Source organism: Chaetodon trifascialis, chromosome 18, assembly GCF_039877785.1.
Source record: "Chaetodon trifascialis isolate fChaTrf1 chromosome 18, fChaTrf1.hap1, whole genome shotgun sequence".
In the NCBI taxonomy this organism is placed as follows: Eukaryota; Metazoa; Chordata; class Actinopteri; order Chaetodontiformes; family Chaetodontidae; genus Chaetodon; species Chaetodon trifascialis.
This window is the reverse complement of record NC_092073.1, coordinates 6,371,692-6,397,373: the sequence shown is the minus strand read 5'-3', so window position 1 is coordinate 6,397,373 and position 25,682 is coordinate 6,371,692. Positions and strand designations below refer to the sequence as shown.

The following is a 25,682-nucleotide window of genomic DNA, read 5'->3' as shown; positions in this document are numbered from 1 at the left end:
TTGAGGGTTACATCTGCAGGCTTGCTAGTTGGATTTGTCTAATTTTACTCAAGTTGAATTTTACTCAAGTCAAGAACACGTAGCCATCGATTAGCCTTTTCCCTACTGTATATTTCTACAGCTTCATGGTCGTCAAACGGTATCAAAATTCTTCTACATAAATTCTCCCACAGTTGCTATGCTGTGCAGGGCAGAATGCATAGAGGACTGAGGGTCTTCTCCGGTGGTTAGCTTTATTTCTCTGCTCCATCTGTTTCACTGGGAGGGTGTAAACACAGCAACACTGCTACACTGGTGCTGAGGTCACAAGTGAGTCAGTGCCTCATGATTGCACTTTATTGGTGTGAAATCACTCGTCTCTCACAAATACTGTCTCCCTCTCTGTCTCTTCTCCTGTCTTCTTCCCTTTCTGTCGCACACCCACACGTTACCAAGTGGGCATACAAAAGCACACACATAGAGACATGAGCGCACACGCAAACTTGTAAACTCTTGGAGCTTGTAAACACTCTTCTCTCTCGCTGCTCTCCGTCTCCACCTCACTCCTTTCTTCCGTCTGTTCTTTGTCTCATTTGACAACCTGTCCCCCCCCCCATCTCTCCGGTGCCCACCAGATGCCCACTGTGCTGCCATGCCTAACTGCCTTCTGATCTCTAATGGGCACGCATCCAACTGGGCAACATGGCACCTGCTGAGGGGTGCTGTGAGGGAAGAAGTTGTGTGTGTGGTATATGGAGAGCCTTTGTGTGTGCTTTTGAGTTCAAGCTTCCAAGCCCAAACCAAAAAAAATCCCTCTGAACAAACATGCAAAATATTCTTGTAATCTAGAGAAATGGGATCAGTCCAAACAAAAATCTATGAAGGTTCTCGTTCCTCCAGTTCATGGTATTTTCTTTAAACTAACATAAAAATCAGGCCATTACAAAACATCATAGATAAATGAGCTTGAAACTGGATTATTTGGTGTTTATTCAACCTGATTAGAAGGTAAGGTCAGACCTGATAATGAGCACCGTCACCTGGAGCACAGTACCTGAGCCTCCAGGTACCCAGGTCTCAATCGTGGCAGTCAAATTACAGTCAAATTTTCCCGGAGTTGGAATGTTTACTTCCATTCATTCTTAAAGCTGCAATGCGGGACTTTCACACATAAATAAACATCCTTTACACTTGAGCCCTTGTCAAACGAGTGCACACAATGCTGATTAAGCCTATCAGCACCAGGTAAACCTCTCTGCAGTAATACAGAGTTTTTAGATCTGGTGTCAGTGGCCACATTCCCACACTGACGCACCGGCAGTGATGCGTTTTACGTCAGCCAGCAATGAAGAGCAACCATAGCGACGGAGTAGGCTACAGCAACTCATAAGTATGGCGGAGCCTCTGGCATCATTGGCGATTGTATTTGTGTCATTACTGTCACTGCAGGAAATGGAGACCATAGCTCTGTCCTGCAGGTTTTAAGAGTGGCAGTGGTGGTGAGCAGGAGGTGTGCAGTGGAGATGGCTGTTAGATTTGTGTCAGTGAAAATGAGAAGAGTCCTGATTCAGAGAAAACACAAGCAACCAGTCACAGCTCATTCATTTGCCACGTACTTTCTCCATAGCTGCTTTACCCCTGAAGTGTAGTCACATTTTTAAAGCGGTGCCAGATTTTGTAATGTTTGTTACAAAGCATAGCTTCAGCAGCTACAATGTGACCTCTTAACATACCACTATAATATACTGTATCTTAAAATGAACTTCATTCAACTTGGTTAAAGAATTTTGAGATTCAAGTGGGAGACTACATGATTTTAACACCTGCTGTTTCTTACAAATTAAAAGTTGAATTTGTTAGCAATAAAACATACTTTCTCTGTTCTGCAGACTCGGTCTATGGACTGATCAGTATCTTCTGATGGCTAATGTTGCCAAATTGTTTTGCTTTTCATCTTAAACTAAGTGCTGTAGGTGTACCACTAAATGTTCTAAAATAAAAATGAGTAAACATGGTCCTATTCTGTGTTCTATTCTATGTTTTGCTGAAGAGCACACATGCATGCCAGTAGTTGTTAAAGAAGGGGACAGTGTGTTTCATTCACTGTGACCACCCTCATCACTCCAGCTGCTTCCCAGATTCAACCAGTGATCCTCCAGTCAAAAAAAAACTCATTCACAAACACATAAACCTGGGCAATAATTCTGAATTTATTGCTTTATTTTGGTGGTAAACCGAGAGAGAACATTTCGTCCAAAACCTGAGACACTTTTCTCTGTAGGGTTTTTGGATTTGTATTCCGACTGTAAAAATAAGCACATATTCACACAGCAGTTTCAGCTTCTTCCCCAGGATGCTTTGATAAGGATGTATGCTGTAGCTGTTGAGAGAATGAATCACGTGACCCTGCAGGATCATCAGTCTTTCTTGACTACCCGGACAGTGGAGCACAGTGATTCTTTACATATTAATAGTTAGATTAACATTAATGTTACCATAGGAATCACGTCCATAAAAGGCTAGTTGAATTGAGTCAAATTATATGTTCAGCAATGCAAACTATTCAGATTTTCTCTATTAACAATTTGCATATTGATTATTAGTTACTGGGAGCAAATCAGGTTCACATACAAGTTGCATGAAGCCAATTTTGACATCAAAATCAAATTTAACTACTTTTTTCTCGCAACAGTGTGCAATGTGATCAAATATGAGCTCATAGCTGAAACTAGAATGAAAACAACAGCACACAAGTACGCAGAATAGCTATAGCATGTATTTTATGCAATATTTAAAGATAATATTATGTAATTATTAGTGGCGTGGTTGAAACTAAATATTCATGACTGTTTTTCTGGCAGACCATTCAAGGCATAACTTGCATGAGTTATTGACTTAATGTGTGGTGCCCCAGTTGGCACCCTAGCTGAAGAAGCCATCATGAAGACAAATAACTGCCATAGTTTGAGGCCTGGAACTGAGTCACGTTTCGTGTAAGTGGTATTTGGAAAGGGCAGCTTGTTAACCTTCAGCTGCATCTGACATTTTATACTTAGGGACATTACTGTCCAGAAATATACCTAAAGAATGCACAACACGTGAGTTGGGGACGGAACATATTACACGTAATATCAGGTTAATTTTATGTAACATGATTGATTAAGATCAGATGAGGAAAACATTTGGCCATGCTGGGAAATGGACATGGAGACCAAATGCTGGAGTGTTATGGATTTTTGTTTCTTTCCTTTGTTCGCTCTGCTGGATTGCATTCTGATTTCATCATGATCAAGTTTACCAGTTAATGCAGTTGAATGTTCTCTGTATTCGATGAAGCCGAGAGCGTGCTGGCCCCCCTGTGAGAAAGCTGAACTTATGAAAAGCTGCAGATGCCCTGAAACCAGCTTTTACAAAAACACTTCTGAAAAACTGTTTTCAAAGTCAGAATGAATGTTTGTGGCTGCACAGTGATTGAGAGAAAGATGAGCTTCCTCTCTGCTCTCTCAGATCATACCACACGTTAGAAGCATCTCCTGGAGAGTTATAGCTCCCTCCACATCATCAGCTTCTAATTGGCTGTGTCTTTATAAAAATGCGTGCCCCAAAGACTAAAGCATCAAACACTCCATCTCTGCTGCAGTTTTTCTTGCTACACTGAAAAGATGAGACAAGCTTGAATGCATCAACAGCACCTTGTCAGGTAAAGCTCAAGGACTGCAAGGCAATCAGGATGTTTCTTCCATGCTTTGATGTACTGTAAAGGTGGAAAAAGGGCAGCATCTTTCCCAAAATTACATGCAAAGAATAGATGAAAATGCAGTAAACCTTTACTGTGAAAACTGTGAAAACGTATACTGATGGATTCATTAATTTATTCATGGGAATAAAATGCCTTAACCTTGATCTTACCACGAATCATGCTGTAGCAGCCATGTGCAGATAGTGTCAAGATAAATGAGTTTTATAACGTTGGCTTTAAATGGTAAAAAGCATGAGCGCAGTCCACAGCAGGATTAAGCCAAAAAAAAAAAAAAAAAAGCTGTTCCATACAGCAGATGGCTGATGCAGGTCTATAATGATGCAAACAGGGCTCGAGAGAAGACTTTCACTGCTGTCTCGAAACACGTAGAAGTTCTGAAATACAGCATACTAAGAACAATAACTGTCTTAATTATAATCTTACCCAGTCGAAATAAATGCATCATCTTTATGGGTGTTGTGATCAGTATGCTCTAGTCTTTATGGCTCAGCAGTTAAAGTGTGTGGGAGTTCCTATTATCAGCTCCTGTCCTTTCAATCCAACATTGTGGAAACTCCTCGTATTTTCCTGTCCTTCTCCTCTCAGCCCTTTGCCTGTACCTCTATTTGTCACTCCTTTATCTCCTGGCAGCTGCCCTTTCACTCTCGTCCTCCCATTCATCAAGTCTACCTCCTCCCTCTTCTTCTAAAACTTGATCACGCCTCTCAAATCCACTCTTTCTTTGTCTCCATATCACCTGTTCTGACGCCCTCTCTCATTCACCGTGACTCCTCTGCCACCCCAAGAGCGGTGGCACAGAAAAGGCCAGCTAACCGACTTAAAGACCCCGGAGTCCCCAGCTTCCCAGGGATTAGACCTCATTTGCATAAATCTGCATAACCTCGTTAAGGCCGAGGAAGACGCTGTACACACTGTACCCTGAGACACTTCAGAGCGAAACAGCCCATTAAGGATTGCAGTGATTATGGGATTATCACTCTTAACGACTGTTGGGGGGACTGGACCAGTGTGTACTCTCTGAAAAGTGGCACATCGTATGACTGAATCCCAAACTGTGTGGAAGGAGGGAATCCAAGCTTTGAGTCAGGTGACCTTCAGATTGCATTTGCATGGGATTTGTTCCTCAACATGTTTTTAATTCCATTGAAATTATTTCAAGTCACCTACAGTAGAGACACCCCGGGTGCATTTAACAGTGGATTAGGGATACAAACATGGTGGCCCATTTGTTAGGATGAAAGCTGCTCTGTCAGCACATTCACTGAAAAACTTCTGCTCACTTCTTCCCTGGCTCTTTGATACACACTGTGTATTGGAACGCATGTTTTAAATAGTGATGCTTTAGAGTCGTTTTGAATGTCTGTGACACTCTTAACATAAGGGTGTAATGTCACCTGCACTTTCAAATGTGACCACTACACCAAAGTCATCACACAACACTTTTCCAGACACCAGTAGGCTTTATAAGGAACAGCTCTACCAGGCTACAGCGTAGAATAGCTACAAACATCTTTACCTAGAGTGGGACAACACATTGCATAAACGAGTTTGATCATGACCTAGCCTCTAAGTCATGTTAGTTTTAAGAAAAACTGTTTAATATTCAATACTATTTGTATGATTTAAGTAAGCATTAGAACAGCTGAGCAAAAATACAAAATACTAATTAGAATCAAGTGCAACTATGAAACTAAAATCTTGACTCCTAGTGAGGTAAGCTGTGGAGTGTTTGTCACATTTGTCCTAACGGAGCCCTGTATTTCCTCATGTAATTGCCACAAGATGTGCCGTATCTCCCATGTCATGTGCTGACACAGAGGAAAACATGCTTGCAGGTATTTTTGTCAACACTGTCTGTTCAGTCAATAAATGAAAGCATATTGTTGGAAACACATTATTTTCATACACTGTTTGGAAAATGGAACTTTTTCTGGACTGAAATGAATGCTTGGGCTGTCAAATATGACAGAACACCCCATCCTCCTGTCAGCTGTCTCCCGCTGATGACATCAGCAATTCTCCAGCACTGTGCACTTCTGTTTTGCCAATAGAGTCTCCAGCCAGCATCTCTAATGGGACAGAAATACGAGTACATTTGGAGAGGCATGTTGTGCTTCGGCAGCATTTTCATTTTGATAAAATATGTTACCTTTATTTAATCAGGAAAGGCCATTGATAGTAAGCTCTGGTTTGCAGTCACATCCTGATAGCATCACAGATATGAATATATCTAAAAATGAGAAAACATAAAAAATAGAGGCACAGGAAGGATACAGAAAATGTGCTTTTAGCTTTATCTGGTACAATACATATTGTGCACTGTGCCTGCTAAATAAAAAAAAAAATCAAATCAAAAAGTTTTACAGTAAACAGGCCAAAGTCTATCAAAAGAGATTTAAATTGATTATAGGGGATCAGTTTAACTAGTTTTAAGAGTTTCTGTTGGCTGTTCCATTTGTGTGGGCCACAGTATTTTAGAGCCAGTTTCTCAGTCTCAGCCCTGACATGGTGATCCTCGAGGACTGAAGAGTCTGTGTGAACTGGATTTATGGTTAAGAGGACATGAGACATACTCAGGTAGTTTGCCAAGAAGTGTTTTATAGATAAACAGAATGCAGTGCCTTTCTCCTCTGACTGCTAATGACTGTCAGCCAACTTCCCCATATAGTAAATATTGCTCTATAACAATTTCCAGTGATTAACCTAAGGGCAGAATGATAGACTGCATCTATGACTGTAAGAGTGGAGGCAGAATGCATACAAATTAGATCAGCATAGTTTGATTGGACAATCAGCTCTCTGTGGTTTTGACCAATACTTGGTCTAAAAAAAATATAAACCTAGTTCGTTAATATGTTTTTAAAGCACATTCCAGTTGAACCGGTTTCTGGATAATAGCATGTATTTTGTTTTATTTCGTTAGCCTCATAGCATAATTGCCTAAGTCATATTTTAAGGTTTTTCGGGCGATAAGGCAGGATGAAGCAGCAGGAGAGTCAGGAGAGTAGAGTTAGGCAGATATCTCAATTTGGCCAAAAAATGACTTAGGCAATTATGCTATGAGGCTAACGATTTGGGTTAAATAGACCAAAATTTAAGTTTTGGAATGCTGTAACACTTTAGCAAACACTTAGCAAATTATTTCTCTGGCAGTGTGGGAGAGCTTGGAGTATTGTTTGACTGGCTCATGTAGCTGTGGAGTTTATAAAGTGGGTACTGGTAAATTTAAATTCACATCTCCTTTCCTGAAAGACGTGGGAACAAACGTGCATGCAACGTGGGAATGTCCTGATGTGAAGGCTTTTTGCTCACTAATGGCAAATGTGTTTTCACATGTTATTAGAACTCATCACTATGAAACAAAAGGCTTTACTTTTTAAAGTGACTCATCACTTTCTCTCAGACGAGTTGTATTTTTTATTTTTTGATCTAATAGCTGCTAAGAAAACACTAGCACTGAGCTGGAAACACCCCCTTACAATTCATACAGTGTGACTCAATGGACTGTGTTATTTCTAGTCATTGTGTCTGTGGAACTCTCCATAGCTCGGACCAGAGGATCAAGGTGGGAAAATGCTGCTTTACAACACAATAAAATACAATCATATACACTCATATTGAGATATAAGGAGCTGATATGTGAGTTTGAAAGTTAATTTTGACCATGGGAATACTATTTTTAAAAACTTCCTTAATGAATGGAGTTAAACCGAATTCTAGGCCAGTGGCTACAAGGAGTGGATGATGAGAATCCTGCCACACCTTAAGACCAGGACAGGCACTGCTAAATCAACAGGGACCACCAAAGGCATCCTAGTGAGAGTCCCTTATGTGCATGAACTGTCAGAGCAGCTAACCAGTGTTCATGAGATCTCAAGGAGATCTGCTTGGATCTTAAGGCATAGAAAGGAAGACTGGCGTGGCGTTTGACATCACAGGACTCTCAACAAGAGGCAAGAGAGTATCTTTAAACACACACATACTATGATGAGTTAAGTTTCATACTTAATATCGCTTGATGACAAATGAGCCAGATGACTTCATTTGCTGGTGAAGGCCATGAGACACAGATGAAAATTATGGGGTGTCCTAGAAGCTGAATGGTTAAGGTCCATACCCAAACTGCAGTGTCTGTGGTTTGATTCTGACCTTTGTTGTATTTGTACTCTTCTCTCCACACGTTTCCTGTCTGCCTCTATTTTATGAACTTTCCAGTAAAGGCAAAAATGCTAGAAAATAATCTTTAAATAAAGGCAATACAAATGTGTATATGTATGAGTTTGTACACAGGAGGATGTTCTTGGCAGGCTACTGCATACAATTAATTTGCTCTCAGGAAACAGAAATAAAGCTTCATATCACAAAGAATTCTCTTCCTCATTCATAATAAATTATTTGTTCATCCAACAGTCTGTTCAAATTTAGAATCTGGTTATTCAAACCAGATAATTTCACCATGAATAAGCAATTTAAATAATACAAATGTATGCTATAGATGCAAACAAGCCACAAGAGGGATCCACAGGCAAACCAACAAGGGCTTTTTGGGAGATTTATGATGAATTTTTTAGTTGAAACAGTCAGAGCTGCTGTGAACTATTGCTCACTCAGTGCAAATACTACAATGGATCCATATGCTCCAGTATATGTCAGTTATTAGTAATCCAGAATCTGTAGGCTGCTACTTATTTGTGATCGTGACAGAAATCTGAGCATAACCAGTGTTCATATTTTTGTCATATCTTTGAAATATGGATGGTCTAGCATATAAAGGGTCTTACATGTAGTCTGAATTCATTGTGAGTGTCAGCTCTCCGGGTTTGAGAATTTAGCATGTGTCAAATCTTCAGTTTCCATGGCAATTGCACAGTTCGAAATGGGTAGAGACCAAAAAAATCTCTTCAGCCTGTCAGAGTAACCCAAGCAATCGCATACATCTGTTTCTCTGTTTTCTCCTTTTCTCCCAGCATTCCTCTCTTTCTCATCTTTTCTTCTTTCTTCTTTTTCCATTCATCCCTGTCTCTCCTTTCTCCTTAATCTCACTCGCTCTTTCTTTAATTCTCTGTAGCTAGCAGGCACAGAGCTGCTGTGTTGACTTGTGCTTCTAACACATGGGCTTCCCTCCTTATCCGCCCACGCAGCGTACTCAAGGAGATTCCAAGCACATACACTCACTTGCACAAACACACTCGCTCACAAACACACAAACACATACAAACACATACAAACACACCACATGCACACACACAAAACTGGCAGACAGCAAAGCCCCCAAGGTCTGGTCTTAGTGAATTATTCAGTCTGCGTTGGTGGGTCTGTGTGAACGTGCATCGAAGCTCTTATATGTGTGTGTGTGTGTGTGTGTGTGTGTGTGTGTGTGTGTGTGTGTGTGTGTGTGTGTGTGTGTGTGTGTGTGTGTGCGCGTGTCTCATGAATCTGTGTGTTTGTGCCTGTGGTTGTGTCAGTGGGAATATGAAATGGTGTTTTCCTTTTGAGCAGCAGCAGCTTGTCTTTAATCAGCCTCTTCATCAGCTCCCTCTTCTCCAGCTTCGAAAGCCCATTAGAGGGAAATTGCAGTGAGAGAGCAAGATGTGGTCGGTGATGTCAAGACAAGCAGAGACTGTCAGGGGAGGGTTAATGACCTGAAACATGACCACCGGACATTGTGGTGTGGAGCACATATTTCTAATGCTGCAATCCATAGTTTTCTATAAAGAGCAGCACTTTGCAGTGGATCGATTACGTAACATGATCATGAACAATGTGTGTTATTTACTAAACATGATATAATTAGATAGTGTTGGCATTGTTATATGGACAGGTATGACCAGGGGATCGTTGAAGGAAGCTGGAGCTCAGAAAACGAAATGAATTAGCACTGATTGAAGAGTAGCCTACTAAAATCCTGCCTTCTGTTGGGCTTTTTCACCTCATCCTAATTAATTATGACAAGAGGGAGATTTACCACACCTGAAAAACTGCCCAGATGTTACGCTTGAATTGAATGATTTTACATCTCACAATTTATGTACAATTCAGAGGCGATACATGAAGTAGTGTGTCTTTTTTGTTGTGAAGAGGAGGTGAGGGTGTGGATAGTGTCACAACAGCTACTGTTTGGGTAGCTGTGATCACAATCTTTTCCTAAATTTAATACCATAGTTGTCATATGCAGATGTTGTTGGAATATATAGTTGAATGTTAAGTGTTTTTTTATTTCCTTGATTTTGGTGGATTAATCTGCTTCAAGATAGTGACACTTGTTTCCATAAATTAAGGAACATGCGCTGGAAACAAGTGGGATTATCTGGCCCCTCTGGTATGGAGACCCACAGCGTTCATTATTAACTGAATACATTTGACATTATAGAATAAATCAATTCAATAAATGGCTGTTTCTATGAGTGGACAGTCAGCGACTGGCTTTACCCAGTTTGTCTTTATGGACAGACAATCAACAAAGACTGTGAGAGAAAGGAGTATGATAAAATAGAATGGTCATTTGGAAAAATGGCATAGTGAAATAAAAGTAGAGTTTGGAAAACAGAAATAAAAAATAAATAACCTAAATAAAAATGACCTGTTGGTCTGGTTGTTGTAAACAGAAGCAGGATGACATTTGTCTGTATTAATTCAGGAGCGTACTTACTGCTGTGACTGTTGAGCATTAGATAACAGCAGGTTACTGACAGAGGTCAACAGAAGTCAAAGAAGGGTAAATACTGTATCTGTGTCCATGAACTGATGTCATAAAGCACCTTCCAGAGAAGTGTGCTTAGAACAAGATGGAAATTCGCTTCACTTGCTGTGAATAGCTGCCTACCATTGCCCTTGTTTAATTTGAACACATTGCCTGCTGGCTCCAAATAATGCCAGCGATGTATTTTCCTCTCTGAATGCCTGCAGTGTAATAATACAGTACCTGACCCCCTGCCTGGTACAGTAATGCCAGATTTAACTCAAGTCTGGCTGTGGCCTGAACACTGAGCAGCACAAACACAGATAACTGGTTTCCACACCATATCTGACTCCCCTCTTACTCTCCTCTTTTACTGACACCCTTCCAATGCTTGTTTACCCCCATTTTTGAGTTCCCATTTTATTCTCCTAACTACGTCTCATCCCATGATTAAAATGCTGTCATTCAGCATGTACCGTGTGTCCATGTGAGATCGTCTTTATGTGTGTGTTTGTCTGAAGAATGACTGTGATTCTCCATTGTGCACTCTAAAGGACTAGGGCTCTTTGAAAGACTTAAACAGCTTGGAATAAACATCTCCTTGGTTCTTTTGGCCTTTATCAAAGACCAAAAACCACTTACTCGAAGGCTGGAAAATGAAATGTACAACACACACACACGCGTGCACACACACACACATCTCTGCTTTTGTATTACCTAGTGCTCACTGCAGCCAGACAAACCCATCAAGCTTTATGAGACTCTAAGGGCTGCTGCTGCCACTAATTCATGGAGGCAGGCTATCAAGCGCATCCACACAACCGATCTCCACTGTTTCCATGAATATCTGAACAGGCCCTTCCACCAGTTTATGTGTCCCATGAGAACAGCCTGTTGAATCCAAGATGTGCAGCCTTGATAGATGATATGTCTCTTTTATGAAGGAAAAGGGGAGAGAGTGTGATAATCATGTGCGTAACAGAGGGAGAAATGGACACTGGCAATTTCATTGTGTAGCACTGCGTTGATGGATGCTCACTTTATGTTGGAAAACTGGCCAAAGTCAGTTTGGAGTCTTGTAGCATGACTTTGTCTGATGGGTGTTCTGGGGGAGAGGGAAGAAGAAATGGGAAAATTCTGATTTTGCTGATGAGCATTTGGGCTCTGTGAAGCCTTTTGAGAGCATAACTGTGGTTAAAGGAAGACCAGTCAACTTGATCAATGTCATGTAGACATCAGTCAGTGTGCATGCTGTGGAAGACACATTGTGGGGGCAGTAAGTCATAGTTTTGGAGGCATTGGAAGCTTTAAAGCTTTAAATTATGGTTAATTGCAATTTGGGATTTATTTATATAGCTTTCAGTTTTATCAGGTATAATACCATTGTACTATTCAAAGAAATTCTGGAGTCTCAAAAAGTAGCAACAAGGCTAAAAATGGGTCTAAATGGCCAAGAAACATGCATTAGATGACTATACAGTTTAGCCACTGTAGCCACCTCTTACTTAGAGATAAAACTAAAAGTGAGTGCATTCATAATGTCACTAATCCCTCATTGCACAGAAAAACTGTCAGTGTGTTAAATTATGTTAAGTAAAATAGATTGCCATTAATGTATTGTGTAAACTGTTCAAAATGACAGCTTGGGTAATAATTTTACCATTAACCTGTGTTTGCAGCCTGTCTGATTATTTGACTGCCTCCCTTTCCAAGCTCTTAGCAACTATTGTAAGTGACACAACCAATGTCGAGAGCTACAAAAACAAAACCCTTGCTGTAAGATGCCGTAGTTTCCCATCATTAAATGTGAATGTACTGAGGATCGTCTTGGTTTGATGGAGAAATGTTCTTTGAAAAAATAGGAGACTGTCCTCAACAGCATCAGCCAATTTAGCAAGTGCCCCAAATCGACGTTTGCCTTCAAGTGACTAACCTCCAGGGGCTGTAGGAATTATGACTGTTTTCCACTGGGCACAAAGGACAAAGTGAGCCACAAAGTCTGTGGAGGGAGCAGGTTGGCGTGGGTGGATGGCTCAGTAAGACTTGTGGAGATCACTGTTCATTTCCGGTTCCCTGTCAACACTGTTTCTTTTTTTAAAATTATGACCACACTTATTCCATTATCTTAAACAAGAAGTCATTTTAACCCAAACTGTGGTATTTCCCTCACCCTAACCCAATCATTTTTGCACCAAGACATAATCGAACCTTACAGTTTAGTTTCAGTTACTTTGTTTGTGCAACAGTGAGTGCAGAAGTTTTAGAAGTTAAAGAGTTTGGAGTTTGAGGAAAGCACTGACAGATGATGTCATCTTGTTGAAAGAGCCATTTATGTATAAGCAATGCACTGAGTTGTTTAATTTGGATGACTTTCAACAAACCAAAACTACTTGGTCTCACGTTTTGTTGACCCAGCTTCCCACCCTGACGGGGTCAGTCAGTCTCTCAGACATATATTTTGGAGGTAAACAAGATGACAAATACTAAAATATCATCAACATACTGCATTTGTGTCTTGCTTTCAGCCACTATGCCTATTTGTTCATCATTTTGATAATGTATGCATATTGATTTAGGCTGTTATATGAATGTAGGCCAGTCTGTACGTACTGAGCCTCACCAGCATGCTGGGTGAATGCATTTTGTCTGGTCTCCTTGACTTCTGTCTTGATTAAAAGCCTTGTGTTCAGCCAGTAAGGTACATGCTGTGTCTCTGATTTTTTAACACAGGGTCACACTGTGTTGTGTCTTGCTGTTTTCCCTCTTGTTCCATTTCTTCCTTATTCTCTTTGCTCCAAGTCCGTGTTTGATGCACTATCATCAGTTCTTTTAGAAACTTCAAATGTGTGCATCCTGCTGAGAAAGTAAACACAAGAAGACCCTCACACACACACACACACACACACACACACACACACACACACACACACACACACACACACACACACAAAAGTGCACTCAATCAATACAGTAATAACCCGTATATCCATGTTATGGCTCAACAATTGATAAAGAAAAAAAATCTTTCCAGCATCCATAAATCATTTAGCGGCAGCCTCCAAGCTCATTCCAACACAATAAAAACTGAAGTGGCTGAACATTCCTTCAGAAGAATGTGGTGCACAAAGACACAAGAGTGTGAAATATCATCGGCCAATAGGTGATTTTGAAGATAAAAGAAGTGTGCAGAGATGCCCGAGTATTGCAGACTGGCGTCTTCTCAGTGTTTTTGAAATGATTTATAAATCACTGGCTCAGACGGGGACTCACTATGCTTCACCTCTGTGAACTGCTTCTGAGACATAATTTACAGGGAATAACGACTGTCTACCCTCTTCCTTGTTAAATGATAATTCCTGTTCAGGGGCCATTTCATAATCAAGTCTAATTAAGAACCCTTAGTAAGAAAAATTGCCTCAGTCGGCAGAGTTTGTTTTAATTTTCATCCATTCATTCATCATACAGTAAGGGCAATGGATGATGTATTACCTTCCCTAAAAATCTTGCCAATGAGTGAAGACCAAGGATGTGAATATTTTCAGACATGCTGAACTCTTGTACCCTGGAAGATACACCTCATTCATTTCGGTGCATCTCAGCTATGATCAAGAAAGGGTTGAAATATTTCAGGATTTTTTACTTGAAGTTCAACTTCACTGAACTCTGTGCGAGGCAAAGGAGGCATGATCAATACCAAAAGCATGCATACCTGCTTCTTTCTGCACTGAAATGATTGTAAAGCATTTTTTGGTCTGACTGCTATTAAAGAAGTCAAGCTGTAATTCCAGAGAAGACGTCTCTCATGAAGATAACAGTCAAGTCTGCTGAATTGACATAGGCAGAGGAGCGACTGGCCTGGGGTCCAAAGATAGTTAAGGTTATCCCAACAAAGTTTGCTTCAAAGGACAAGGCTTAAAGCAACTCCAGTATAATCGATATTTTTAAATAGCAATGGATCAAATGTGAAAACAATGAGACAATGGGAAAGGTGCTGCTGTTAGGATTGAACCCACAGAGAATCATCACCTGAATCTGCAGCTCCCCTCGGCTTCATCCAGCTTTCATTGTTTGGCTGTCAGGCTCACAACTTAACTGTTTTGTTTCATTGACGCTGTCGCTTTCAGCTGCAACAGGCAGCTGTTTTCAGAGAAAAAGCTCTACAAACTCACTATACTACGTGCTCAGCAGCCAAGAGCAGACAGACACAGAGTCTAGCTGGTGAACATAGTGCAGCATTTAACAGATAAAAACAAGGGTATTTCCCTCAGGAGCTGGCAGAGACCAAAAACAGAGCTAAAAGAGAGTGAATGTTGGACTTACATTAGCCAGGCGGATACAAACATGACTCCAACACAAAGCCAGTGTTGCTCCATTACTGATCACAACAGCTGAAAAGGTATTAATTCATCATTGTTGAGTTCACAACTTGTTTCTGCTACCCCAAGAGGGCAGAACTGTAATTGTAGGTGTAAGACACGCAGTTAAGGCAGTTCATGAACTTACACTTTAGGTCTTTGCTAATCTACTAATATCATCTTGAAAGAACATTAACAGTTTACATTTGGCTCAAAAGAAATGAGGAGACTGAGACAAGGAATGACATGCTACAAAGGTCCCAGGCATGCTCGCTACCTTCTGCTAACAATTCTATAATGCAATGTGTCATATTGCATAGATGGAAAAAATACAGCCACGCTCCTCTACACCTGTCAGTGATGATGAAGAATAATAATGATTTCTAAGTGACCAAAATCCCACTTTACTGCTCATAATGGAGTAAACTATTGGGTGCTTTTCACAAGAATTAGTGTATGACCAACTAAAGGAGCATTTTCAGTGATGAAGTTTTTCTTCTTTTTAAAAGAGTTTAAAGTCTTTTTTTTTTTAGAATGAAAACCTTATTTGTGCTGTTGTGGATGGGTAAATTGCTTCTAGGGGTCTTTTTTTTTAGGTTTTAGTGTATTTCATGACTTGAAAACATATTTTAACAGGTTTTGACACATGTGATTGGATTTTTAGTGAATCCAGCTCTGTGATCGATCCAGTTCAATCCTACTCCTCCTATAGATTTATGATGGCACAGTCTGATGTATTACATAGTACTCATAGTACTCACTGGTACACTGGCATTATTCAGTGACCTCTGTTGTCAAGTTATTTCAAGTGTAGTGATTATTGTGTTTTACTCGTCATGCTTTTTTTGTTGCTCCATCCAGCACATCTACATGTATGGAATGAATGTGCTCAACACCATAGAAAATTTCAGAAATTAAAAAGGCATTTAAAATAGCCTTGATTTTTCAGATCAAGCTTAATTATGTCTGCATTCTCATTTCCAGACTGTTTATTTATTCCAGTGACACCTGGTTCATCCCTTGTTTTGAGGAGCCATTCTGAACAACACAGACATTTATAAATGCAGTGATTATCCTTTAACTTTCACAAACATCTTAAATCCAGCTTCCCAGGAGCAGGAACTGTGTTTTAGGTACATTGTGATCTCGGTCTGAAGCCTGACGTACTGAGCAAGAAGCAATTACAGGAACACATTCTCTCAGAGTTCACTGCAGCAATGAGGTACGCTTCCCTTTTCACAGCCTGAAGTCCTTGAGGAAGAGTTATCACCGGCAGCCTTTGTGAGGATCTCCCAACATGGAATGGAAATTACCAAAAGTGTCAGGCTGTTTTTTTTGAGAGCCGGGGTGCACTCAGGTCACACGTAGCTTGTTCACTGCAACAATAATCTTCTTGCTGAGGTAAACATATTTATATCACTTACAAGGCTTAATGGTCATGACGTTGTCCTTTTATCCAAGACTCTCACAAAAAGTCCTCTGATGAACACCTCCCACATGCAATCTTTTACTGAAATATAAGTTTCTGTGTCTTCAGGACTTTGTTCTCATTATAATGGACATATCTTCCTTGAAATGTGGCCTTGTTAGTGGCTTTCAAATGTGTTTCCAGACCATCTGAGTGACCATTATCTTTGTTGAAAACTTCAGCAGACAGAACCAGACGCAGTGCAGCTTAGAGCAGGAATCCCGAATCTCCCTAAATGCTCGAATCTGTCACGTTTACGACCCATCCTTTTCAAAACGGAGCATTAAATATTGTGTTACTGCTTCAGAGAGCGTTGTTTTTGCCTTTATAAACCCATGACAACTATATGAGCATGCTTGGATGCCTGCTTGAGGATGAGGTGCAACTACATGTTGGATGGAGCTTTACATGTAACTGACCCTCAATACATGGTTAAGGTTTGTGAGCATTGCATTAACAGTAAGGGAGGATTGTGGGTAATGCACTGGTAGATTCATTGCTTGTTGGATGCTTTCACACCTAACATTGTTTGGGCAGGACATTCTGACTTTTCAGTTTGATTGATGCAAACTAAGATTACAGACCACATTCCAGACTAAACAGGCCTTCGTCTGCTGAAAAGAGGTGATCTGAGTCCAGATCCAATTGTACCATGGTTTTGTTCGGTTCTAGTTTGGAAACAATTTTTTGGATGGTTCGGCTTTTGGACCTCTTACAGTAAGTTCTGGAAGGCTCTCGTCAACAGCAATCAATCATTTTGCAGGAGGATGAGAGAGAGAGAGAGAGAGGAATTGAATTTAATTGACAAAACAGCTACAGCAGTCAATTTCAAGTATAGGGAGATGCAGCTCACTTTGGTGAAGACGACATGTATAGTATGTCATGTATAGTTCTTTAGTGCACTTGCAAAGTTGCAATGTGGAAATCAAAGAAAACTGGATCAAATGTATACAATGTAACAAAAACAGGAATCTTGGTTCAGACTTTCAGGTGTGATAAGGCCCTTAATACCAAAACAGGCTGAACTGTCCTCAAGACAAGAAAATCATTTTTGCCTTAAACAGTGGCAAACGGTGCCCTCTCAGAACAGGAAGTACACCCAGAAACTGAGTGATAAACTGTAGACTTTGTAATGAAGTAGCATGATTGCTATTCATGTTCAACCTGCCTGCAAATGAAACCATCTTTTACTGTATCTCCTCTGCCATCCTTCTTCTAAATTCTTAATAGATCATTGTTTATGTCTTTGTAAGGCCTCATCACTTTGTGCATTTTTATATTATATTATATTATATTATATTATATTATATTATATTATATTATATTATATTATATTTATTCATCAATGTATGTTTCACCAATTCCACATATAGTTTCTAAGCTTATAACATTTGATTGTTTTAGATTTGATAGTGTCCCTTCTTTCTTCTCCTGCATATTTTTTGTGTATCTGCAGATCTGGATGGCAAGCTGCTACATACAATTGTTGTTATTGGGATGGACAAAGTTGTTTTGAATTGAACTGAACTGATTCACAGCCACAAGTTGAAATGTTCTGACATCAAAAAGTGAATAGTTTTTCACGACAGTCTCCAGTCCATTTACTTGATGCAAGTGAATTACTGAGAAATGTAGTCCGATTCTTCCTGTGCCTTCCCTGGACACATCACTTCTCAAATATCCACACTCCACCTTATCTTTTTCTCCAGAATCTCCATTCATTAACTTATGTTTCACTTCCCCATCTTCTATCCGCCCCTTCCTCAATTTATCTCCTGTCCTGTCAATCTTCCTTCCTTCCCAAAGTCTTTCTATGGAACCATCTCATTTCCATCTTTTCTTCATCCAGCCCTCCTGCTGTTTCTCACCTCACCCACCCTTTTCTGTCACCAGCCATTCCTCCTTCCCTCTAACCATTTACATGACTATTTATGAGTGCAGTATTCCTCACAGTGGGGCCCAGCACTCAGTTGAAGTAACTGGGAACACTGGGCTCTTCAGTAGCTTAAAACCTTTTAGTGGGCGCTATCTATCACCCTGATACAGCACAAAGACAATCACACATCCACAGAGGCCTCATGCACATGCTCACATTTATGTTGTTTGTATGTGCTCCCACAAGACACATAAGAGATTCATCTTGTACACCCTGGAGACAGATATTCACAAAGCATTGCAAGTAAAGAGTCAGTGTGTAGGGTAAGTGAGTTTGTGCAGATCTGTGTGTTTTCAGTCACAACAGCAGCTCTCTGAGTGCATTCAGATCATCCACTGACATTGAGCAGAGGCCATGGAGCTAAATGGCTCCTTCCACAGTAAGTGGTTTAGAGAGAGACACACATCAGAGCTTTGTGGGAGATGGAGCGACCAAGGTTGCAGCTGCAGTTTACACATTTGACCACAATTATGAACACACATATGCAAACCACACACACTTCAAGGTGAATTGCAGAAGACTTGACATATTTCTAGCCATAATATTATACAGCTCTGCTCAGACCACCCACAGAAAAACCACGTCTTATATTAAGTACAATTGTGAATGACGATTACATAATAGTTATTTTTTTCATTCTTGATTTTATTTTGAAAGTGATGCACTTATTTTGAAACTGATATGGTAGAAGATGGCTGAAGTTAGTTGGAAACTACAACGAAGTGTCCGGCCTGTGTTGAAGTGTCTTCCAAATAAGAAATATTGGCTTTGACATGTTTTAAAACGTGTGTTAAAAGGTCTGTAAACGTTTCATTTGATGTTGTAGCTAAATAACTTTACAGCTTCCTTTTGCAGGTTTATTAGGTTTGAAAATTAAGCTTTGTAAGCTAGCAAGACTGCTACGTTAGCTAGGTTAAATGCGCAGGTGATTTCCGTAGTAATTAGCATTCCTTGCTTACTGGGCTCTCAGGAAATGACAATGAAAGTGATGTAAATAATACTTATGCATACTTGAACTAAGTGTGTTAAGTGCAGAAATGGCCGAATGAAATTAAAAATAATAAAGGTCTTTACTGTATTAACATAATAATTATTTTTTTTGTCGAAACATACAAGTTTTTTTTCCCCTCATAAAATTAAGGTAGACATTTTGACTTGTTAAACAGGAAAAACACAGATATCACTCTCCAAGGCTATCTTTTATTTTTTATTATTTTTTGGGGGTGCTATTTAGCCTTTATGATAGCGACAGCTGACGGTACGACAGGAAAGGGGGCAGAGAGAGAGAGGGGGCGACACGCAGAAAATGAGCCGCAGGTGGGAGTCGAACCTGCGGCCACTGCAGAGGACTGACTGCCTCAATACATTAGCTATAGGGGCGCCTATAATAAGATAGCAACTATTAATAAGATTATTAACTACTGATGACAGCTGTGGTTTCCTGCTATATCAGTCAAAATACTGTGAGAAAGGCCTAACCTTAAAGTGTCAGGATGTTTTCCGTAAATCACAGGCTTGTTCTCAAAACGTTTTTCCTGCTGTTCTCTGTTTTATTCTCACAGTGCATATCGGTGGCCCTAATACTGCTGTAGGCTAAAGCTCCATTGCACATGTAGAATGTGTGTGTGTGTGTGTGTGTGTGTGTGTGTGTGTGTGTGTGTGTGTGTGCGCGCGCATATATGTATGTATGTACGTACGTACATATGTGTATATACATATGTATGTGTATATACATATGTACACACACATATATGCATATATACATGTATACACACACACACACACACACACACACACACATACACACACACACACTCTACTCACACACTTCTCCTGGAAGTCTTTTTCATTTGTTCCTCTGACACACTTCAGTACCATGAATTGGATGATGGTGTCTCTGTGAAAAGTAAGCTTTTCTCGTTTCATCCACAGGTCGTAAGTTCGTCATAGCCAACGCAAGAGTGGAGAACTGCGCCATCATCTTCTGCAACGATGGCTTCTGCCACATGTGTGGCTACTCACGTGCTGAGATCATGCAGAAGCCGTGCACATGTAACTTCCTGTACGGACCCGACACCAAGCGACTGGCCATTGCCCAGATGGCACAGGCCCTTCTTGGGTCGGAGGAGAGGAAAGTGGAGATCAACCTTTACCGCAAAGACGGTAGGAAAAAAACCTGTTTGATTTGAGATGTGTTTGTGTGGATGTAGGAGAGGATGTGTGCACCTGTTTCTGGTGTCTATACATGTGTGGAAAGGAATGTGTGTGTGTTGTTAGGTCAGTATTATTGTGAGTTTGCATGTGCTGGGATGGAAAGAGCACAATGGAAGGTACTTGTGCGTGTATGTACTTGAGTGTGCATGTGAAATTTTTAGGTGTTTGAATGCTTTTGAAATATAAAATGTACTTGTTTTTGGCCTGAGGATCTGTTTGGGTAGTGTGTACAGAACATTTGGCATCCACCCGCTCATGTTTATCTGTGAGCTGTTATGTGTCAGTGACCTGACTACTGTTTACTGAGAAGCCCATGTTGTATTTTGTGTCTTTTGCAACTTTTTAGTGCCAGACTTGTTGTTGTGATGAGCATGGAAGTGCAGAGAATGCAGTATGCTACATTTGGTCTGTTTCCAGATTGTATTAACAGAACACTTATCTGTAGCTGTGCTTAGATTACAGCTGAGTACCTTCAGAAAAGCATTTGAATTAGCGTCTTCACAGTCATATAAGAGTAATGTCAGAGTTAAAAACCAAACAGCAGTTTTGTATCATGAAATACCTACATTTTCAGTATACCTTAACTGAATTAACCTTTACAGTAAGATGCACTTTAGAGGAAAGTAAATGGGGGAAGCCCTTGAATTCTCTCCAGTGGCATTAGTGTATTTCTGTGTACACACATGCCAAGTGGGCCAGGTAATAGGACACTGGTCATAGCAACGATGGATGGCTTCCATGGTGATAAAGAGCTGCCATGGTAATAAAGTCAACAACTCCCTGGGCTATGGCCAAAGCATCAGCTGGACATTTTCCACCTGTGGACAAGAGAGAGAGAGAGAGAGAGAGAGAGAGAGAGAGAGAGAGAGAGAGAGAGAGAGAGAGAGAGGTTTGAAACAAACTGTGGGGAAAAAGAGGGCAAGATGACTAAGAAGAGCAGGAAAACAGCACAGCTCTGAAAAGTGAGGAAAACCAGTGGGTGAGAGGTGGGAGAAACACAGTGAGAGAGAGTGTCGGAAAGTGTGTTTCTCACATAATCTGAAAGCGTTGTTGGTGGTGAGAGAAAGCAAGCAAAAGAGAGAAGGAGAAACAGAGAGATGGCGCCAGCTGTCTCCTGATACTTCTGAGGAGTGCTTTGCCAATTCAGCCCTCCCTCTGCACATTTCACTTTCCACTGTTTATACTGGAGATGTGGACACACACACCAGCAATCTGCTATGCAAAAGTACCTCGTAAAAAGCTACAACCCTGTATAAAGAATTACAGAGGTGTTGTCATTTCTGTCCCACCGGCTAGGTTAACAAGAGTCTGCCATACTAACAACACATAGTTAAAGGAAGCAACATTTAATACCTGTAAGAGTCTTGTGCCAGTGTGGACTGGTAGCCATAAAGCTGCTGTTGGCATGCACAGCACAGTAGCTTGAATATGCCCTCCCATTCAAGGCAAAAGAGAAATTACCATATTAACAATACTTTTATAATGCTGTATTTTGAAGTTTTAGGAGGCAAATGATTCATGTAATGATCATTCTCAAAACAATGACTAATCTGATTAAACATCCATAAAATAGAACTGCTGGAGGTAGAGGTAGAAGTCAATGAGGGGTGGCTGAGCTTGGTGCAGTGAAGCAACACTCATTGCTGAACAAAATCACATACATTTATAGTATATGGAACATGTTCTGGCCCTTTTTGGTATGATATAGAGTGCACACAGCATTTTTCATACAAGGCAAAATAGTAGACTGTATATCGTAGGATGGGGTTGGTGTCTGGTTCTGCTGGTCCGGAGCAGTGTTGAAACAAAGTGATGTGATTTTATGCAAAACAACTGAACCAGTATTTGCCATTATGACACATTCTGGCGAATCAAAAAGTAGCCTACATCAGCAACCTGAATGCAAGTTTTATTGCATTAGTATTAAGTAATGTGACAAGGTGATTAACCTCCTCTGTCGACAATGTTGTATATGACATCAAAGTATCTCTGATACAACTTATTAAATATCTCTGGTACCCTCCAATGGTATAGACATTTTTTTTTTTTTTTTTGCCCACAAGGATAATGTTTCCATTGTGCTGTCCCCATGAGGGCTACAGTGTGATCGTACCCCTTTCAGAAGCTTTGTAATCCTGCTTTGAACTGGACTGTCTTTTTGGAGATTTTGTAGAATATATCCAGAATGATAAATGCAGCACTGAATGTCCTCTGTGACTGCTTATCCATTTATCCATGTTGAAAACAGTTATTGTTTGCATGGTTGTTAGTGGTCCACTGAGACTGTCAGCCAATCAGACTCTGTGTTCCTGACTTGTTGACCAACCAGAGGTTGTGTTTCTGATTAGGCATATGTGTGTGGAAGCTTTGATCTCAAAACACATTGTGCAGTGGAATAACATTGGATTGGATTGATTGACTGAGGTCAAATTGTAGATGACATTTTGATATTTTCTCAAGTTGTGCTAGGCCGAAGTATCATTTATTTATGATTTTGATGTAAAACTGTAGAAGAAAAGTTAAGTTGAATGGTTGTTATGAGATATAAAAACACAAAGTTTTACTCAGTTCCTCAGCTCTATGACAACAAGATTGCTCAATACAAGCTGCCCCAGTGGTATGAAATGGTAAACACTTCTTGTCTCCGATATGGGCACGCCCCACCCCACCCCACCTCCATCCCCACTGGACATTTTTAACACTTCTGCAGTACTGATGGACTGTTGCTTTTTATGTGCGTATGTAATGTTTGTGCCTTAATTTGCCTCCTTGTTTTTATACGCTAGTTTACTATGCTCCCTCCAGGTCTCACGAGAATGTGTTGCTGAGACAGAGACAGGTTTCGAACAAAGTTGATTTTCTCCTGATTTGCCTGTCTGAAAAATGCCATTTTGTTGTCTGGATGTTTTCTGGGAGATATGTTGCTTATGATTAATGGCGCAGAGACAACAGGACGAAAGGATTAGTCATAATCTGTGCTCATGTTCACTTCTCCCACTGGAGTGAATTGACTCAGGACCTGCTGCTTGTCCCCTAAAGGGGTGGGTCAGTGGTGACACCCACATGACATAGATACAGGAAATTACTCAAAAGTGCACCGTCTCGTTTCTGAATCATCTCCGGGCTCTCATTATATTCCTCTTGGGAGTGGCTGAGTCACGTGCTAAGTGGTAAAATTTGGTGTTATCAGTCTACTCCATGCATCAGCCCCCATTCATCTACCTACGAGGGCACTCGGTCGAGTTTTCTGCCAGGTAAACCCTACAACCTGCTTTTTAGATCCAATTCCCACACCGTTTTTTAAAGCTCTCTATGGATTCTTTGAGGAACAGCTGTTATACATGGTGAATTGCTCTCTTCAGACGGGTGTCTTCCCAGCCTCCTTTAAAACAGCGGTGGTGAAGCCCCTTCTGAAGAAGAGCAATTTAGACCCCAACATTCTTAATAATTACCGACCTGTATCCAACTTACCTTTTTGAAGTAAAATTTTAGAAAAACTGTTTTTTAACCAAGTAAACAATTTTTTAAACAAAATGAACATTTTAGAAAGGTATCAGTCTGGTTTTAGGATGAACCACAGTACCGAGACAGCCCTATTAAAGATTTTAAATGATATCAGGTGCAATTTAGGTAAACACAAGCTCACAGTCCTGGTACTACTGGATCTAATCGCCGCCTTCGATACAGTAGACCATCACATTTTTATTAGACTGAGGCACCTGGTCGGCCTCTCAGGTACTGCTTTTAACTGGTTCGTCTCATACCTCATTGACCGACACTTCTTTGTAAGTTGGGATGCATGTTCCTCAGGAACCCATGAGATCAAGTGTGGGGTTCCCCAGGGGTCAATTTTAGGTCCAGCTCTTTTTAATCTTTACATGCTACCCCTCGGGGACGTCATCAGGAGGCACGGCATCAGCTTCCATAGTTATGCTGATGATAAGCAACTGTACATTGCCGTGTCTCCTGATGACACAGGGCCAATTGATGCCCTTTTTAACTGCATTTTAGACATCAAGTCATGGATGGCAGAAAATTTCCTTCAGCTCAATCAGGACAAAACAGAGGTCTTAGTCATTGGTCCTGAAGGCCAGAGAGAGAAACTTTTACCAAAACTACAAGATCTTAAATCAACATATTCTGTAAAAAATCTGGGCGTGATTTTTGACTCTGAGCTTACTTTTCTTCCACACATCAAAAACATAACAAAGATAGGTTTTTACCATCTCAAGAATATAGCCAGAGTCTGCCCGTTTCTCTCTCAGGCCAGCACGGAGGTGCTGATGCATGCTTTTATCTCTTGTCGCTTAGATTACTGTAATGCCCTTCTCTCTGGTCTTCCCAAAAGGAGTATCTCCAATCTTCAATTACTACAGAATTCAGCCGCACGAGCGCTGACGAGGACCAGAGGGCGGGAGCACATTACACCAATTTTAAAATCACTGCATTGGCTCCCCATGCGTTTCAGGATAGATTTAAAGGTTCTTTTATTAGTTTTTAAATGTCTTTACAGTCTCAGGCCTTTATCTGACCTGCTTTTACCCTATCAACCCTCGTGGACCCTGTGGTCCTCCAGCCTCTTAACCATACCAAAAGTAAGAACTAAAACACGCAGGGAGGCGGCTTTTAGTTATTATGGCCCCTGATTGTGGAACAGCCTGCCGGAGAACCTCAAGTCCGCAGAGACTGTTGATGTTTTTAAAAAGAGGCTCAAGACCCACCTTTTTAATCAGGCTTTCAATTGATTTGTTTGATTTATCTCATTCCTTTAATCAGGTTTCTTATCATATTTAATCTTTATTTGTGTCTTACTTTAGTTGCATGTTTTAACGACATGTTTATTTACTATTTATTTCATTTACTCATTTTCTTTCATTCAGTGTTTATGTCTTAGTCCCTTGGTTTTTAGCTCCAGTGTTTCCTCATGGGGGCCCCCCAACACTGGGAGCTGCTCTTGATCTACTGATGGGGGCGCTGCCGAGGGGACGGCTCTGGCCTGGATGGCTGGAGGCTTCTGCACCTCGGTGTGGGGCCTCCTGTCTGCCTGGGTTGGGGTGAACTCGGGCGGCGCTCCCTCGTCATGGGCTGGGGGCCCTGTCAGTGTGGATGGCCCCCTAAGGTGGCTTATTCCTTGCCTTGTCCATATGGGTGTATGCGAGGGTGTGTGTGTGCATACGTGCGTGTCTGTGAGTCTCTGTATGTCTCTATAAATCTCTATGTATTTATGGGGGTGGGAGGGCTGGGTTTTCTTTTTTGCTGTTTTTAGCCACCGTGAGGCACTTTGTGTTGCT

The 25,682-nt window shown here is 40.8% G+C and overlaps 1 protein-coding gene across 1 annotated transcript in view; it reads left to right on the top strand.

Annotated features, from left to right (window-relative positions):
• Nucleotides 1–25,682, top strand: part of kcnh2b (potassium voltage-gated channel, subfamily H (eag-related), member 2b) — a 231,543-nt gene that overhangs the window by 7,590 nt on the left and 198,271 nt on the right. The window contains exon 2 of the mRNA XM_070985944.1: nt 20,110–20,340. Coding sequence (XP_070842045.1) covers nt 20,110–20,340 — 231 coding nt within the window. The remainder of the gene's footprint in view (nt 1–20,109; nt 20,341–25,682) is intronic.